This window comes from Ictalurus punctatus, chromosome 19, assembly GCF_001660625.3.
Source record: "Ictalurus punctatus breed USDA103 chromosome 19, Coco_2.0, whole genome shotgun sequence".
Lineage (NCBI taxonomy): Eukaryota > Metazoa > Chordata > Actinopteri > Siluriformes > Ictaluridae > Ictalurus > Ictalurus punctatus.
The window spans coordinates 3,796,870-3,816,214 of record NC_030434.2 but is presented as its reverse complement, the minus strand read 5'-3'; the positions used below and the strand labels follow the sequence as shown (position 1 = coordinate 3,816,214).

Here is a 19,345-nt window from a genome sequence, read left to right as displayed (position 1 = left end):
TGTGATTGGGTGCTAGCTTGTCAGCATTTAGTGTTTTAAAGATTCAGGATATTAAATTACATACCCATCATATGACACAGTGATACCAGCCACTTTGGTATTCTCACAACCCAAGGCAAAGAAGAACAGAGAGAGGAAGTAGCCCAACAGAGATGTTCCCAGTGCAAACTTGGCAGCTCCCATGATTCCCAACTTGAATTTCTTCATAAGCACTCCCCCTGAGAACATACCCAAGGCAACAGCTGGGATGTTGATCATTCCTGGAAGATAGACCAGCATTTTGTAAAGTGAGTTCAAAGTGCTGCGGTCCCACTCCATAACAAATCTATACACACGGTCCATAAGCAAGATCGGGGTCAATAAGTTGACTGATGAAAAAAGAGGGTAGTGTATACTGGCTTTCCTTCTCTCTGAATCTCTAATCCTTTGTATTTTACATCAATATTCCATTTCAATCGTTCATACAGGCTAAACATTGGCGGATAAGAACATTTTCTCATATAAAACAAAGGTCTGATCTGGTATGATGCTGAGCCAGAAGCAGCACAGGCTAACAGTTATGCACAAAACATGGAAATGGAATTGGCCAGTAAATTGTGCTGCCAGTCCCTAAGATAGTTAATATGGCCAGTCCTATTAGTCCAACATGTTGCCTGCCTTCCCATGGGTTCAGAGGAATATAAATGCAATCTATACCAGTCAACAATTGTTGTAGACCAAACATTTAGTGATAGAGGACAAAAGCCTCATATACACTCTAAAAGCAAAAAGTATAATAACTGATATTTGTCTTAGAACAAATTTGTTACTTTACACTAGTTCTATCCTTGGTTTCCCAGTCCATGCTCTTGTGTTTTGTTAATTGGTGACCTTGACCCTTAAATGGATTTCCATTACGGACAACTTACATATCAATATTTATATTTAATGTGATATTCAATAGTACTCAAGATTTATTTTATGTGGTGGGCTTAAAAAATTTTTTTTTTTAAATTTTGCTTCTACGAGATGATGCACTTTAAGGATCAGTCTAATTTGATGCAAAAATTTGTACATGAGCAGGAATGTAGCACAACATGGAGGTGAAAGCAGCGGTCTGTTTATTTAAATGTGAAAGTGCAAAAAAAATATGTTGTCACTAAAATCAATGAATAATCGTGATCTCAATATTGATCAAAATAATCGGGATCATCATTTTGGCCGTAATCGTACAGCCCTACAAGTGGGTGCCAGAGATGGTCAGCTTTGTGGTCTTCATCCTTCTCTTAAAGAGTTGGCATTTCCACCTGACTTACTGGTAAGTCACTGTTGCTCAGAGGACCCTCTTCAGTCTCAACAATGTTAGCAATGGACTGAACACTTCCTCTCTGTCGAATTGTGAATTCATATGTCGTGGGGTTGACCAATGAAACTTTGACATAAGTCTCTCCCTTCTATCACAATCAACCTTTCTCCAATGTTTAACTGGGTGAGTTGTGTATTTCCACCACAGGGTTCGTCATCTGGAATAACACACTTCCCATCTGGCCTGGCAGTATAACAATGTCCCTTGAGCCTACTGTGACAAGCGCTTGCTGGTTAATGGTTAAATGCTCTTGAATGAAGCTTACCATGGCATTGGCTTGTTCCTCTTTGATGTCAAATGCAGCTTTCATCTGTAAATGCACGTAAGCAATGTTCTCTATCCACTTGACCATTTATTAGCTCCTCAACAATGCTTGAACTCCATCAGTGGTCTCTAGTGACATTTTCACAACCAGGAAAGGTTTTAAATGGTTAAGATTGGGTCATTGTTTCCTGGCAGGTTCACAGTCAACTCTACCCATCCCTCAAATGGAAATGGATCATCGTTAAATGCTGAAACATTGAAATCACCTCCTCCAACTATCTCAGATAGTGGTCGCAAGGCTTGGTCAGGCAAGTATCTATTTTTCCAATTGTAGTCTATTATACTAACTTCTGCTCCTGTGTCTAACAGAGCTTTGACTGAGAATCCATTAATGTGGCATTTGAAAACCGCCTTCTTTCCGATAAGCTGTGCGACTCTATAAAGAAGACCACACAATGTCCTTCCTCTTTACACAAAAACAGTAACTGTAAAAGAAAAGATGCAATGCCCTACACTCAGGGAAGACTGCTTGTCTTTGCCTTTGCTGCAGCTGAGAATCAGTAACTTTGCGTTTACCTTTAACAGCTTTTGCCTTTGTCAGTGATTCAGTTAGCTTTGTGAGAGCCTCAACCTGTGGCCTCAACCTATTTGGAGTAGCAGTGACTTTGTATTGTGTTAGTTTGCTACTTAGCTCTTCGTAACTGTCTACCATCTGTCGATATGCATCCTGCTGTGTGTGTTTGTTGATGCTAGTTGTGTGTTGTGTCAACATCTGTGGTGGTGATTGCAATTCAGAATTGTACAAAGCAGGTTCTACATTGCGTTTCAGAATAATCTCATAAACTTTCAACAATAACAACTGTGAAAGACAATCTTGATTTCTTCTTGGTTTCATCTGACTGCTGAAATGACAGTATCTCGTATTCTTCAATTGAGTATTTGAGGCTATGGAGTAGGGTGGTTAGACAGAATCCCTTTTTAACAAAAATCATCCAAGCCTGCCTAAAGCACCACAAACCATGTGGCAAAATGTGTTATGGTCTGATGAGACCAATTGCGAAAGGTATAATAATGCCATAATTCCAAAAGGCATGTTTGGCACCAAAAGTTGCACAACACCAAAAGAACACCATACCCACTGTGAAACATGTTTATGCATCATGCTTTAGGGCTGCTTTTCTTCAGCCAGAACTGAGGCTTTTATCAGGGTGGAGGGAATCACGAATAACTACAAATACCAACCGATTTTAGCGCAAAACTTTCAGGTGTCTGCTAGTGAGCTGAAGATGAAAACGAATTTCACCTTTCAGCATGACAATGACCCCCAAGCAAACATCCAAATCAACAAAGAAGATCAAATAAACAAAAGAAGATCTTTGTGAATGGCCTAGCTAGACCCCATATCTGAATCCAACTAAAAATCTGTGTGGTGAACTGAAGTGAGTTGTGCACAGGAGATGCCCTCACAACTTCATGGATCTGAAATATTGCCAAGTCAAGATGTGCCATGCTGATAGACTCTCACCCAAAACTACAGAGTGGTGTAATTAGTTGAGGGGTATGCAACTACATTATTGATTTTTTCACTCTCTATTTTTCCCTATAAAAGATTCACTTTGTTTCTCACATTAAAGATGAGAAGATTAATTAATCATCAAGAAGTGTGACTACCTCAATTAAAGCAGAAGTTTTTGCAGTTTGATGTTCTGGAGCACTCGGCTGTATGTATACATCATTCCAAGAAGAAAGGACATCAACCATGACCTCAGAGAAGAAATTGTTGCTGCTCATCAAACTGTGAAGGGATATACGCCCATCTCCAAAAATGTCAAATTCACCATCCTATAGTGAGAAGGATTATTTACAAATGGAGATCCGTCAGGACAGTTAAAAATATTCCAGGAGTAGTCATTCCAATAAATCCAGTCTATGGTTAGACCGTTTAATGCTCAGAAATATAGAGAAAACCCCAAGAGGTTTTTACATAATGTGACATACAGGCCTCTGTAAGCACAATAAATTCAAAGTTTATGTTCATGACAGCACAATCAGATAAAGACTAAGTATGAATAAGCATGGCTTTCAGGTAAGGGTGGCTAGGAAAAAGTCTCTTCTCTCCAAAAAGAATATGGCAGCATGAGTTAGCTTGCAAAATTGCTTCTGAACAAACCACAAATGTTCAGGATCAATATTATTTGGACTGAGAGACCAAAGTGGAGGTTTGCTCATCATGCTTGGTGACATGTTTGGAGAATCACCACATATCACCACATAAACACCTCATACCAACTGTCAAGCATTGTGGTAGAGGGGTGATGATTTGGGCTTATTTTGCAGCCACAGGACCTGGGAACTTTGAGACAATTCTGAACTTCACTTTATACCAGAATAGTCTTGAGACAAATTTGACGTCATCTGCCCAGCAGCTTAAGCTGGGCCAAAATTGGGTCATGCAACAAGACAACAACAGGACGATAATTTCAACCACACCAGCAAATAATGTCCCATTATATATATATATATACATACACGCACACACACACACACACACACACACACACACACACACGCTATGTAAGATTTTCTCTCCTCCATTTATTCAATAATGAGTGTCGCTTTAAATAAATATAGATGATACCCTGAGGGGAAAAAAAAGTTGTTGTTTAAGTGCGCTGCCACTTGGGGTTGTATCATTACCTAGCCTCTAATTTATATAGCTACTGCTGTGTAATCATTGTTCCCTTTCTTAGGGAACTCAACGTTTCGTTAGCTGAACGCTGTGGGAAGCACCCTAGCACATGGCCGGTATCTGAAGCTTGTGTAACATCATGTCTATTTATAGGCCTGCCATGATCAGGTGACCTGGCAATTAAATGTGCCGCATGATATATAAAAGACACCTGTGAACCATGCCATCAGCCTCCATTATCTTCAGCAAAACTGCATGTTGGTCATTTGTGTAACAGGTCTCTTCATTTTCTCTCTATTTTTTCCAAAAAAAGAGAAAAATCTATTTTCTTTTCTGTCCCTTTAAAAAAAATTGAGAAATGTATGTGAGAAAATTCAGGAAGAGTGTTATGCCTTGCTCCAATTTCATCACGGGGAGGACGGACAGACTTTCTGTGTGAAGTGTCTAGGGATAGAGCATGCCAGGGCAGCCCTCGAGAGGTCTGACTGTGTGAATTGTGAACGCCTTACAATTAGGCAGCACCGCTCACAACTTGTGGGTTTCAGGGCATCGTGGATCTGTGCAGGCCTCTGCCAAGGCAGCCGGCTGGTTTAGGTCCTGGGGATCTCGTATGGATTTGGAAGAGGAGCCGGAGACGAGTGCTGCTCTATCTCTTGCTCTGTCTTCTGGGTCCGGCTCTCCTCTGGATTTTGGAGCTCATGTCGCAACTCCTCCTTCCGCTATGGAAAGCCAAAAAAAATAACCCCAAACACACACACACACACACACACACACACACACACACACAAATGCTCTCTGACTCTGAGGAGCCAGGTGTGCTAAAAACTAAGAGCAGCATATAAAGAGCTGCTTGAAGTGATTATGAAGGCTGGATGAGCTTTTTTCACCCCAGTGAAACTCCCCCGTTTTCCAGGAGTGCATGACAAAATATCAGGCTTCTGGGGGAAAACCATGCATAAGCCGTATTTATATCCCAGCAATGTCGGATTATTTGGCTATCGTCGGGATTGAACGGCATGGCTATTTAGCTATGCTGAAGGTGGAGGAGGCGCTTGTGAGCTACCTCTCTCCATTGATGGCAGGTAATTTAAGGGGGCATGCTTTTCCATCCAAGCCATGTAAGGCCACTGTGGCATTGGTGGACAAGGCCTATGCAGTAGTGGGTTTTGCTTGTGGGTCACTGAAGACAATGGCAGTATTGCAGGCCTACCAAGCAGACCTGCTGAGAGAGCTCGACATATGGCGGCATTCAGCCAGTTCCTTTCCTGTTGTGTCGAGTTCACCTGGACATCCATGAGTGGAGCCCAGGCCAGCACTAGTGCGAGGGAGACCCAGAAGGCGAGTATGGCAGCCCGTCTTCCCCCGCAGACAGCCAGGTGAACTGTGTGGCCACAGTCGCGGCCTGTTACTAGGCCTGATCTGAGAATGGTCATAAAGGACAAGCAGACAAAGGAGGAGCGGTCCTGAGGGGCCATGGAGAGACGTATCAGGGGACATGAGGTTGTTAGGGCAGTTAGCCCCCAGTAATACTGAAGAAGGACGAGCGCATTGGAGCGGTTGTGCTGCACGCGGGGACGAACGACACCAGGCTGCGGCAGACGGAGGTTCTGAAGAGGGACTTCTCCAGCCTGATCGAGACGGTACGAGGCAGATCACCTACCGCGAAGATCATCGTCTCTGGACCTCTTCCCACATACAGACGTGGAGCAGAAAAGTTCAGTAGACTTCTAGCATTAAATGATTGGTTAGTCTCTTGGTGTAATGAGCAGAATCTGGTGTTTGTCAATAACTGGAATCTGTTCTGGGAGCGTCCTAGGTTGTTTCGTCCTGATGGCCTGCACTAAGCAGCCTTGGAGCGGAACTGCTTTCAGACAACATTTCCAAGGCGCTACACTCCAAGTGACTGCCTACCGTAAGTACATTTTCCAATAATAACATTCAGTATAATCAATGTTCAACTAAAAATCCGGCAAAGGTAATACATACTATAGAGACTGTGTCTGTTCCCCGAGCTATTCAAATATATAGAAAATCTCGGAAAGTCGATCTTCGTAACCTAATTAACATAAAATTAAATCATATTGAATGCACAGCCAGCACTTTTGATCTGAGGCTAGGACTATTAAACATTAGATCTCTTGCGTCTAAGGCTCTTATTGTTAACGACATCATTACTGATCAGGAATGTAATTTAATGTGTTTAACGGAAACTTGGATTAAACCAAACGAGTACATAGCATTAAATGAAGCCAGTCCTCCTGGATACAGTTATGTACATCAGCCTCGTTCAACTGGTAGAGGAGGAGGTGTTGGACTCATCCATAGTAAAAATCTACTCGTCACACAAAAACCTAAGCATAAATTTAATTCTTTTGAAATTCTTTATACCAGTATAAGTTATGTAGCCACAAAAAATAAGTCAATTCCTCTAATTATTATTTACAGACCCCCAGGGCCATATACTGAATTTCTTAGTGAATTTGCAGACTTTGTCTCAAACCTGGTTGTGTCTGTAGACAAAGCATTAATCGTCGGAGACTTTAATATTCATTTTGATAACCTGGAAGACCCTCTAAGAATAGCGGTTGTGTCCATCTTAGATTCAGTAGGGATTAATCAGAACGTAATCGGGCCTACTCATAATGGTGGTCACACTCTTGACCTCATACTAACATACGGACTAAGTATAGAAAATATTATCATTTTTCCGCAGTCTGAAGTTGTCTCAGACCATTATCTTATCTCGTTCATAATACGTATTGATCATAATATTTCCACCTCGTCTCGCTACCGCGTAAAACGTACCTACACATCAGCTACTGCACAGAGCTTCATAAATAACCTCGCAGAAACATCAATTAGATTTGGATCACCGTCAGATCACACAGAACTCGATCAGGCGACTGAAAGCTTGGAGTCAACACTCCGCTACACGCTAGATAGAGTGGCTCCACTCAAAAGGAAAATAATTAGAGAGAAAAAATTAGCACCCTGGTATAACGATCAAACGCGAACCTTAAAACAGACAACTCGACAATTAGAACGTAAATGGCGTCAAACCAAACTGGTGATATTTCAAACAGCATGAAAGGAGAGCCTACTGAAATATAGGAAATCTCTTGGCGATGCTAGAAAAATCTATTTCTCCACCTTAATAGGAGACAACAAAAACAATTCTAGATTCCTTTTCAACACAGTAGCAAAATTAACTAGGAATAAAACCACTACAGAGAGAAACACTCAATCATTACATAGCAGTGAAGATTTCATGAAATTTTTCAATGACAAGGTTGAAAATATTAGACGTGAAATACAGGCCATTAAATTAAAACTGGACAGTACTGTAATAAACCCATTACATGACAATGTAGCAATATCAGATCAATGTTTAGAGTGTTTTGCTCCGCTTAGAGAGACCGAACTAGCTACATTAATCTCTTCAGCCAATTCATCAACTTGCATACTAGATCCCGTACCTACATGTTTGTTTAAACAGATTGGTCCAGTAGTAATTGAGCCACTTCTAAATATAATCAATTCTTCCCTAAGCAGTGGCTATGTACCTAAATCACTTAAATTAGCAGTTATTAAACCCTTGATTAAAAAACCTGATCTTGACCCGTCTCAATTGTCCAGCTATAGACCAATATCAAATCTCCCCTTCGTCTCTAAGATTTTAGAAAAGGTTGTAGCAAAGCAGTTATGCTCGTACTTAGATAGGAATAACATTCATGAAATGTATCAGTCAGGATTTAGATCTCATCATAGCACAGAGACAGCGTTAGTTAAAGTAGTAAATGACCTTCTACTGACCTCTGATCAGGGTTGTGTCTCGCTGCTTGTGTTACTCGACCTTAGTGCAGCTTTTGATACTATAGATCACACTATTCTCCTTGATAGATTAGACAATGTTGTTGGTATTAAGGGAACAGTCCTCTCCTGGCTCAGGTCTTATCTCACCGATCGTTATCAGTTCGTAGATGTAAATGGTGAATTCTCCATGCGTACTGAGGTTACTTTTGGAGTTCCACAGGGTTCTGTTTTAGGCCCACTGCTCTTTACTTTATATATGCTACCCCTAGGTCAAATTATTCGTAAACATGGAATTATCTTCCACTGTTATGCTGATGATACACAGTTGTATGTTTCAGCGAAGCCAGAGGACAGACATAAGCTTAGTAAAGTTGAGGATTGTGTAAAGGACATTAGACATTGGATGTTAATTAACTTCCTTCTGCTTAATTCTGATAAAACAGAAATACTTTTATTAGGCCCACGTGTAGCTAGAAGTATTCTTTCTGATCACATGGTTACTCTGGATGGTCTTTCTGTTTCATCATGTGCAGCAGTTAAAGACCTTGGAGTGATTATTGACTCCAGCCTATCATTTGATGCTCATGTAGATAATATTACTAGGATAGCCTTCTTTCATCTCAGAAATATTTCTAAAATAAGAAACATATTGTCACTACATGATGCGGAAATACTAGTTCATGCATTCGTCACCTCTAGATTAGATTATTGTAATGCCATACTGTCTGGATGTTCCAGTAGGAATATAAATAAGCTCCAATTAGTCCAGAATGCAGCTGCTAGAGTCCTAACTAGAACTAGAAGATACGACCATATCACACCGGTATTATCAATACTGCATTGGCTCCCAGTAAAATCTCGCATTAATTATAAAATACTCTCATTAACCTATAAAGCACTAAATGGTCTCGCGCCACAATATCTAAGCGATCTTTTGGTTTTATATGATCCGCCACGCCTACTTAGATCAAAAGATGCAGGCTATCTGACGGTACCTCGAATAGTGAAGGCTACAGCAGGGGGAAGAGCTTTCTCTTATAGGGCCCCACAGTTATGGAACAGTCTTCCTATTAGTGTTCGGGACTCAGACACAGTCTCAGTGTTTAAGTCTAAGCTTAAAACGTATTTGTTTACTCAAGCCTACCCTGACTAGATTCTGTTCTACTTTCTCCCTCTCTCCTTTCGCCGAGCCCCACACGAATTTATGGAGATACTAGAGATCCAGATCCTTTCTGCCTCTGGATGGAGCTCAAATCTTCTTTAATTCCAGACTGCTGGGACTACGGCTGCTCTTAACGCCATACAGACTTCATATAAATCCATAATGAACTTTTTCACAATATCTGTTGTTACCCAGATGAGGATGGGTTCCCTTCTGAGTCGGGTTCCTCTCAAGGTTTCTTCCTCTTAAAACATCTTAGGGAGTTTTTCCTTGCCACCGTCGCCACTCAGTGGCTTGCTCAGTTGGGATAAATTCACACCTTTAATATCTGTATACCGTGTTGATATTTCTGTAAAGCTGCTTTGAGACAATGTCTATTGTAAAAAGCGCTATACAAATAAAATTGAATTGAATTGAATTGAATACTGTAGGGCCTCCCCTAGCCAAGGCTGTCCCAATTTTTCAGTTCTCTGGTCAGCGAGCTGTCACAGGGCAACGAAAATCTGATGCTTTCCCTCCAATAGAATGTGGTTAACGTCACTAAAAGACCATCTGGCAGCATGGAAACTTCTGCCAAATGTGTCTCCATGGGTTTTGTCTACTATAGAAAAGGGTTACCAGTTCAGAGCTCACCTACAATGGATGCCATTCTGGCTCCATTGTGAATCCAGGGCATCCTTGTACTAAACTACCTGGATGACTGGTTAATTCTAGCACGATCCAGGGAACTCGTGGTTCAACATTGAGATGTTGTTCTCACCCACATGAAGAGCTTGGGGCTCAGGTTGAACCTCAGAAAAGTATGCTTTCTTCAGTTCAGTGGACAACTTTTCTAGGAGTTATAAGGATTCTACTACGATGAGGGTGTTTCTATCCCTAAAATGCGTAGGGTCAATCCTATCAACATTGAGCAAGGTAAAGCTGCATCCCCTCCATTCTCTATGAGAGACTGTTGGGCTTATGGTAGCAGCAGCAAATGTCAAACCAGTGGGCCTATTGCACAGGAGACCGTTTCAGTGGCGGGTGAAAAGTCAGGGGTTCCGTCCGAGGAGGAAACCTCTGAGAGTAATCAGTGACGTGGCGATGCCTACATGCTCTGAGAATTTGGAAGTGTCCCCAGGTTTTAACCTTGGGTCACACTCTAGGGTTGTCTCCTTATCGCAAGACGATAATGACAGACACCTCCCTCATGGGCTGGGGCACAGTCTTAGACGGTTGTCCAGCTCACAGTCTCTGGAGCGGCCCTCGTCTGGAGTGGCATATAAATTGCCTAGAAATGCGGGCCATATTTCTAGCACTGAAATTCTCTCTTCCTCAAATGAGAGGTCACCATGTGTTGACAGACAACACAGCGGTGGTGTCATATATCGACCACCAGGGAGGATTATGTTCGCGCCTCCTGTTCAGGCAGGCGCAACTAATTCTTCTCTGGAAAAAAAAAGTTTTCGTCAGTGAGTGCAATGTACATTCTGTGCAACTGGAATGTGGGGGCAGACATCCTGCTGAGGCAGGGGTTGGTGGGTGCATCCACAAGTGGTGGAGTCCATATGGCCGAGGTTTGGAGGTTCGCCTCCGAGGAGACAACACACTGCCTGCTGTGGTTCGCCCTCACTCCTCCCGCACAATTAGAGCTGGACACCATGGCGCACATGTGGCCGAGGTCACATCTATATGCCGTTCCCCTGATCACTCTACTCCCACAAGTTCTAGCGAGAGTTCGCCAAGACTGTCGATGTATGCTGCTAGTAGCACCTTATTGGCCAGCTTGAATATGGTTCACAGAGACAATATCCCTGATAGACGACACTCCTTCCGAGATTCCCATCCTCACGGATCTACTGTCTCAAGCCAGAGGGCTGATTTATCACTCTCGGCTGGAACTATGGAAATTGTGGGTCTGGCCCCTGAGGGGCACCAGCCAATAGATTCTGACCTCACAACTGAGGTTGTAGAGACCATGTTGAATGCTAGAACGCCATCCATGAGGAAATTGTACCCACTCAAGTGGCAACTTTTTGTGTCGTGTTGTGAGGAATGTCAGATAGACCCAGCGAACTGCGTAATAGAGTCCTGAAGTTCTTACAAGGACGTTTCTCAGCAGGGTTGGCTCCTTCTACAATCAGGGTCTACGTGACCGCCATTTCAGCCAGCCACGCCCTATTGATGGGGCCTCTGTGGGGCAACATCCTCTAACTTCGAGGTTTATGCATGGTGTCAGATGGCTGAGGCCCATCTACAGAGCACGCATACTTTCCTGGGACCTTTCTGCTGGCCCTGACATCTCTCAAGTGAGTAGGAGATCTACAAGCTCTCTGTTGCCCCATCCTGCCTTGACTTTATCCCTGGATTGCCAAGGCCTTCCTGTATCCTAGGCCGGATTATATTCCTAAAGTGCCTACATCTGCTGCCCAGCCAGTAGTGTTACAGGCTTTCTGCCCTCCTCTGTTCCTCACACCGTAACAAGAGAAATTGCACCTACTGTGTCCAGTAAGGGCTCTCTGTACTTACGTCCACCGCTCCGGCCAGTGGAGTAAGTCAGAGTAGCTGCTGGTCGGCATTGATGGCGACAGTAGAGGTGATGCTGTATTGAAGCAGCGCATCTCTAATTGGATTGTGGAAGCAATCTCTATCACTTATGAGGCATGCAGTCTCATTATGCCTCTGGGCATAAGGGCTCATTCCACTGGGGGGGTCACCTCCTCGAATGCTTTGTCCAAAGGGGTATCCTTACAGGATGTGTGTGCTGTGGCAGGGTGGTCTTCGATTTTACAGCCTGGATATACATTCCAGCCGGGGCTCGAGTGTCTTGGATCATTTTGAACAGGCCATGCCTTTCTATTTAATTAAGACAGTCTTAATTAAATAATGCGAATGCCACTCATAATGGGGGTTTGTCTGAGGGAACCTCTCTGTTTGGTTTAATAGGTGGAATTTTCTCCTCACATGCACAGAAAATCCAGACACATTATTCAGTTACAGAATGAAAAATTCCTGTCACACAGTCATATGACTGTGTATATACAGTCAGTCATATGACTGTGTACATACACTTTATTTAAGTTTGGAATTCAAATTTCCTCTTACTCAGTCAGATACTACTTTACTCAATTCCAAACTTCAACTTTACCCTTCCATGTGGAACTCAAGGCAACTGATTCTGAGATCTAGTGTACAAGTCACTGTACAATCATTCGGTTGAACAGGCAATTGCTAAAAGCAGGTGATACTGATCAGCCTAACTGAGACAGTGAAGAACATGTTGAGATCATGGAGACATATGATCCTGGCAGAGAAAAAGACAGTATATTTGAGAATACAGTTGATATATAAAAAGTCTACGCACCCCTGTTAAAATGGCAGGTTTCTGTGATTTAAAATAAAAGAAACTAAGATAAATCATGTCAAAAACTTTTCTAACTTTATTGCGAAATTGCAACCTGTAAATTAAAGTAGAAAACGATCAGAATCCATGAATCACCATGTGGACGGTGTTCTTTTGGTGCTGTGTGCTGTGTATTTTCATGCCAAACATATCTTTTGGTATTATGGCCAAAAGGTTTGACTTTGATCTCAACAGATCATAGAACATTATTCCTTGCTAGTTTTGAGAGATTGGATGTATTTTTTACATTTTTTTTGCAAACTTTAGCTGGGCTTGGATGGCTTCCGTCTTGCCACCCTACCTGTAGCCCAGACCAGGAATGTCACTAGGGATTTATGAATGGTGGGGCTAAGCCTCTTTTGTGGGCATACTCCCCACAAAACTGTTTTAAAGCTACCAAAATATCTTTCTAGTCATGTATATTTTAGAGTAACATAGGTCTGTTTTACTATTTTATTTATGTTTATCATGGTTTGTACAGATGCTTCTTAATGAAATTCCAGGACTTTCAAGGACTTTTCAAGCACTATTTGTTTTTTGTTTTCAAGGACTAAACAAGTGAAGTCATTCAAACATATTCTTTATTTCTTCTTTTTAAATTCCAAATACTACTACTACTACTACTACTACTAATAATAATAATAATACACAATAAATTTTTATATGGCGCCTTTTGCAGCCATGCTGGATAAAATTTGCATTTCCCAGCCACTGCTTCATTTTCACCATAATGTCAATATTCAGTGTATCTCCATACACAGGGGAAATTAACATTTTTTAGCAAAATGTCTTTCAGCAAAATTTTTCCTACTTCATTTTCACAGCTGAATTAGGAAGCTGTCACAAGGTTGCGATGGGCTTTAACAGGAAACACAGCAAGCACATCACACACGACACTGGTACCAAATTGGGAGCCAAAGTTGGGAGAAACGACTCAATGTATGTTTACAAAGAAATGTAGAGGATGTTTTGCTAATAAAAGTGCATTTTGCCAAAAATTTTTAATTCCCTTTATGTATGGAGAATTTTGGGACACCCTGTACTCCAGGAGAGTGATAAGACGCACTGTCGCCAACAACTTTCAATGGAAAGTCGCTAAATGTCACTAGATGTCATGCGCTAATTAGCATATTCATTACGTCATTGTGTCATATTTGCAGTGTCAGCTGTGTACATCTGTTTACTCCTCTCCTACTCTCTGTGCTCACATACTGTATTTTAATACACCTGAATTCCCAGTAAAGCTGTTCTCATTTACATATTTTACTGTTCCTGTTGTCAGACAACGGAACTAATATGAAATAGTGACTGAAAAGCTGCCGATTATGAGACTAAATGTTAACCAGCATTCACTGCCAAGCTGCTGCTCTGCACTGCTAAAATCCTGATTTTATAACCGTGACATCGTCAGGCAAATACACCATACACATAAATTAAAGACAACGGCTGAGCTGTGATTTTGGCTATATTTACATGTAAAACGATCACTCAGTGAGGAAAGGTAGAAGCGACAGAATGTCTCTCTTATTTTATCTCTCACACTGAAAGTGCTACTCCTCTCTGCCCCTCACTGAGCAGAGTAGCTGCAGAGAGAGGTGTGTCTGCGTCAGGAAAGAAGGACCTCCGGCTCACGGGGTAGTACTGGCGACTTTGTTCTATGGAAAGTAGCTAAGGTTTGCCCAAAAGTCACTAGATTTGTCACTAGGTGCTTTTTGGAATAAGAAAAAAAGTCACTAAAGGGGTCTGAGAAGTGGACCAGCAGTCTCTGTCAAAATGAGTGAGTGAATAGTGGGAGGAGGGGGAATGGGAGGGGCAGCAGTGGGGAGTCATATTTTAAGTGAAAGGATTGTATTCGTGTTCTATCGAAAATGAACACTTTAAAGTTATTCAGCGATTTTGTATTTATTTGCTATTTTTTTTATAATCCAAGCACTTTTTAAGCACCGCTAGATACAAAATGGCTATTTTCAAGGTTTTGCAGTAATTTCAAAAAGCCAAATTCAAGTACTTCTAGCACTTCATGCACCTTGTATGAACCCTGGTATTGGAAAGAATGTAGACATAATTTACTTTGCTACTTATTTGTTATTTTTTCCCCCTCCTGGATGTGCACCAAGCAACAGTAATATCAAGGCCAGTGTGACATCAACTAAATAATTATTGGCTCCTCCATTTTTTAACAATCAAAGAGACCACAGTCCCGAGTTAAAGTTCATCTAGATAAACTTGGGGGCAAAATGAAAGTAACTGCCAAATGTGACTTTCATGTTCTCCATCCTTTCCTTTGCAGTGAACTTGCCTTTCCCTTGAGCAAATTCGTGTGGTAGAACACCAGCTCAGAGAGCTCCAACTGATCAAAGATTTTTCTAAAGTATCAAAATGATTTCTTTCAGAAAAGTTGTTCTCAGACCAGCCCTCAGGGACTTGGAGTTTTAGAAATTCTTATTCTTTTAACACATTGAAATTATTGCATGTGAAATAATGAATGTAACACTTACTTCTTCACACTTACTGTAACACTTACTTCTTCTTGCTCAGCATTAATATTATGATGAATAAAGGAATAATATTCACAGTTTATAATAGTTTAATAGGTTAATCTGAATTGATAGTCCCAAATTGGTAGTCTTTGGTTTTTAATACTGTTCACCAGCTTCTCTTATACACTATATGGCCAAAAGTATGTGGACACCCGCCCAATCACACCCATGTGTTTTTAGAACACCCAATCATAGATTTAGTCCTCCTTTGCTGTTATAATAAGCTCCACTCTTCTGGGAAGGCTTTCCACTAGATTGTTTGAGTGTGGCTGTGGGGATTTTCCCATTTAGCCACAAGTGCATTAGTGAGGTCAGACACTGAGATCGGACAAGAAGGCCCATTATCCAAAACATCTGCTTATTTCGCTGATGCTTTTAAAAAAGCAAGTTACAACTGATGTAGGATACAACTGAGCTGAAGGTTAAGGGTTTTGTTCAAGGACCCAACCACGGGTTGAACCATTGGGTTAAACGATTACTGCAATTCCATCAGCTACATCCCTAGAGAAGGTGTTCCCCATGTGTACCTTACATTTTTATGAGGTGATTATTTAGCTGTAACAACCTAACCAGTTCATTAATATATTGGTTTCCAAAATAGACTTACCCATCAAAAAGTTGGCTTTGGATGCTGACTGCCCGTAATGTTGCTCTATATATTTTGGCTTATATGTGACCATGCCTATCAAAGAATTAAACTGGATGATTGTTACACAGAGGTACAAAATGTAGACAGGATTCCCCAGGAGTGATCTCAGTGTTGGCATAAAATCTGCAAAACACAGTGTATTCTTTTAGTCTCAGAATTTTTGGAATGAAACCAACGTATGCATTTGTAGTCAGAAAAAAGGGACGGCTTGATGGATGACTACCTTTGGCCAGCTCTACAAAGCTGGTGGCCTCATCTGCCTGGCATTTGTGGTGCACAACATGTGAGTCTCTTATAAAGTTGGTCTGCTCTGGGGAGCACTTGGACAATTGACCCTCTAATACAGGGAGAGTCTTGGGCATGAACCACAAAGGCACAGCTGACAACAGTGTGATGAGCCCTGCTATGAGGTAGCCCAGCCACCATGCGCCCACCCAGCGTGCATCTCCTGGTGTGATTGTAATACTCTCTATAAAAAAGATAACACAGTTATTAATAGTTAATAATACAGTTATAAATGTACACAGTTATGCACTCACGCTTATAGGCAAATACAGAGAAAGCACATTTTGGTAAGTGTTTATGGAAAACATACTATTTTGAAAGAAAAACTTCAAGTATTCATAACAAGAGAAAGTAAATGAATTAATTATTAGGTTTAAGGTGAATTAATTATAAGGTTTTACAACTAGGACTATTAATGAACCTTTTCTTGTGCCAGCACTGGAAATTGACATCCTGCACTACAGGTGTAAAACTGTATTGTCGGCTATGGGGCTTAAAAGGGCAGATTCACTCCCTTTGCAAGTAATTCACAACAGGATTATTGGGTTGGCTTCTGATGAATCAAAGGGAGAGCAGCTCCCCGAAGTGCAGGAAGAGATATATATAGTCATGGGAAAAAGAAAACACACCCTCCTTCAGTTCTACGTTTTTAGTTATCAAGGCCTAAATAACAATTGTGTGGTCCTCACCAACTTCTATAAACAAACAAATAAGTTCAGGTGACAACAAAAAACACAACAGATTTCAATATGTATTGTTTTGTTTTTTACAACAGTGAACCAACAATCAGAAAGTAGGTGAGGGAAAAACACGTGCACCCTATAATTCAGTAAAATGTTGAACCACCTTCAGTTTGAGGGCATTTGTTTATGCTCAGCTCCCTTAAGATCCTACCACAGCATTTCAGAGGTCTGGCGTTTGACTTGGTCATTCCAACACCTTGATTTTTTTTTCTTCTTTAGCCATTCAGATGTCCTGTTGCTTGACCCAGTTTCGGCCCAGCTTAAGCTGCTGGCTGCAGTTGGCCTCATATTTATCTCAAGACTATTCTGATATAAAGTGGAATTCAAAACCATAGGCTAGGTGAGTGGAGAGTTGCCCTTTTTAATTCTGAAGGAATCGAGATCTGGAGACAGGACCAGTAGTAAAAATAAAATCAGTTGTATATAATTTGCTGCATAAGTCTCTAAATTTAGAATTTATCCTCATATACCTGAGGACCACCCATACAGTCTGACATATGTATCTGTTAGGACTCAAGAAAAGGGTATGCATTCAGAAATAAATCTGCCAATGAGAATAGTTAAACTGCCAGTGTCCCTGGAATTATAGAAAATTATAGGTCAAGCGTTTTCTCCTCTATTGTAGACCCAATATAAGCATAATGCTTACTTACAAAATACGACGTAATGTCAACAAATAATTTTAACACAGTGCCAACAAAGAACCTTAAAGTAACCTCAATCAGTAAAGTCAGATTAAAACTTTGCTATGCTCAGATTCAGCTGAATTGTGATCATGAGCCAGCCAGATAGCCAACACAAGCTAGCTCTCAAAGGTTCTGTGTGTACAATGTGGAGGAAATCTCAGATGATCAAGCTACTTCAATGGATTCCAGTAGGCCCATTACATGTAAATTCTGTCTTCTGCTATGCCCCTGTACATCCCAAACTTTAGCTTCCAACTTTTTGTTGCAATCATCCAAGAAGATGCACAGGCCTTCAAGGTGGGCATCCCCCTGCACCAGCTAACTGATTAAATATGCTGTACATGACCTTCTACAATAGACAGAATCAAAGCTAGCTTTTAATCAAATGTGAAAATAATACTGATGTAAGTGGGTGGAGTTTTTTTTTTTTTTAAACTTTTATTTGTAAATATATAATTGTAGTAGTTTTTTATTTTTAAATTGTCTCTCACTTTTATATTGTATTACATTTAACGATTGTCTGGATGCCCTTAAAAAACACCTCTACTCGAGAATTATCTGGCAACCTTGAAGCTATGAAATACATATAGATAATTGTAATAATCTGAATAGGTCTCCCAGATGCATAACCCTCCTCTGAATATGAGGAAGATAAGGAAAATAGTGTGAATAAAGGCAGCATCTGATCCTGAGCTGAGACACTCATACATTGTGTATGTCACATCACAGACGAGCTCAGCCAGAGATGAAGTTTAATGCTAATATTTCGACTGAGAAGAATATTAATGCATGTAATTTATAAATAGGCAAAACACAGAGATAAATAGGAAGGTTTATTAAATAACTAGTAAGCATTGGGGTTAGTGGTGTACGGCTCTCTGAAATACTCTGAAACTTACAAACAATCCTCAATATTTGTAGTGATTATCAGAAATGTGATCTAACTGTTTGTATCATCAAGGTGAAAACACTTCCACTCACCTATGTTGACAAATCCAATGTCCACATATAACTTTGCACAAAGAGATCCAAGCAGGTAGCCAAACACTGGGCCAATGACCGATATCGTCTGAACAAACCCTGAAACACATAGCAAGCATAGATTGTGAACCAAAAAACAAAACAAAACATTAACTGGAATGACAAAGTACAGTGAAGTTGTCAAAGGTATGATTAAACAGTATATATGACTAACTAATAGTACAATCTATCTGCTTTATTATCTCATTCAGTTATATAGGGCTGTAGGACTAAATCTAAGAGTTGTTTTCTGAATTGACTTGGCCTTAACTCAGACTTACTGGCATTTATACTTGGACTTGTCTTGGTTTTAGGCATTGGTCTGGCTAAATATGGTCTTGGTTTTAACCCAGAGTTTGTAAAACATTTTCCTTTTGCATGCACATACTTTGACGAGACGTATTTCCTTCTTCTAGAAAACACAGCCACACAATTGTTGGGGTAATGTACAAATGAAGCCAGCTAGTTGAAGTAAAGGCTTTGCCTCAAAAAGGATTCGATTGTTTTCTGTCTCCCTCTTCACTTGATTTCAGTTTTATTTGGACTTGACCTTGAGTTGGCCAAGATCCCCGTAAGGGACTGCGTCACAAACACAGATGTCCTGAATTCTTATAGTATGTCTTTTTCCTGTTCTAAGAAAAAAAAAAACATGCTTCTGGAGAACTGGAACTCATGTCACTGAAAATGACGTGAGTATACTGCATGTTGGACCAACTTCAGAGATTTTCTTAATTCTAGACATGCCTTTATGGGTTACTGCTGCAGCT

The 19,345-nt window shown here is 40.8% G+C and overlaps 1 protein-coding gene across 5 annotated transcripts in view; it reads right to left on the bottom strand.

The window, feature by feature from the left end:
* slco1c1 (solute carrier organic anion transporter family, member 1C1) overlaps positions 1-19,345 on the bottom strand; it is a 54,286-nt gene that overhangs the window by 11,732 nt on the left and 23,209 nt on the right. For all 5 annotated transcript variants that reach the window (XR_008398360.1, XR_008398361.1, XR_008398359.1 and 2 more), the window contains 4 exons: positions 18,540-18,638; positions 16,068-16,313; positions 15,803-15,967; positions 65-260 (listed from right to left, as the gene is read on the bottom strand). Coding sequence is in view for 2 of the 5 variants with exons in the window: in XM_047162233.2 (XP_047018189.1) it covers positions 65-260; positions 15,803-15,967; positions 16,068-16,313; positions 18,540-18,638 (706 nt within the window). In the remaining 3 variants the exon portion in view is untranslated. The remainder of the gene's footprint in view (positions 1-64; positions 261-15,802; positions 15,968-16,067; positions 16,314-18,539; positions 18,639-19,345) is intronic.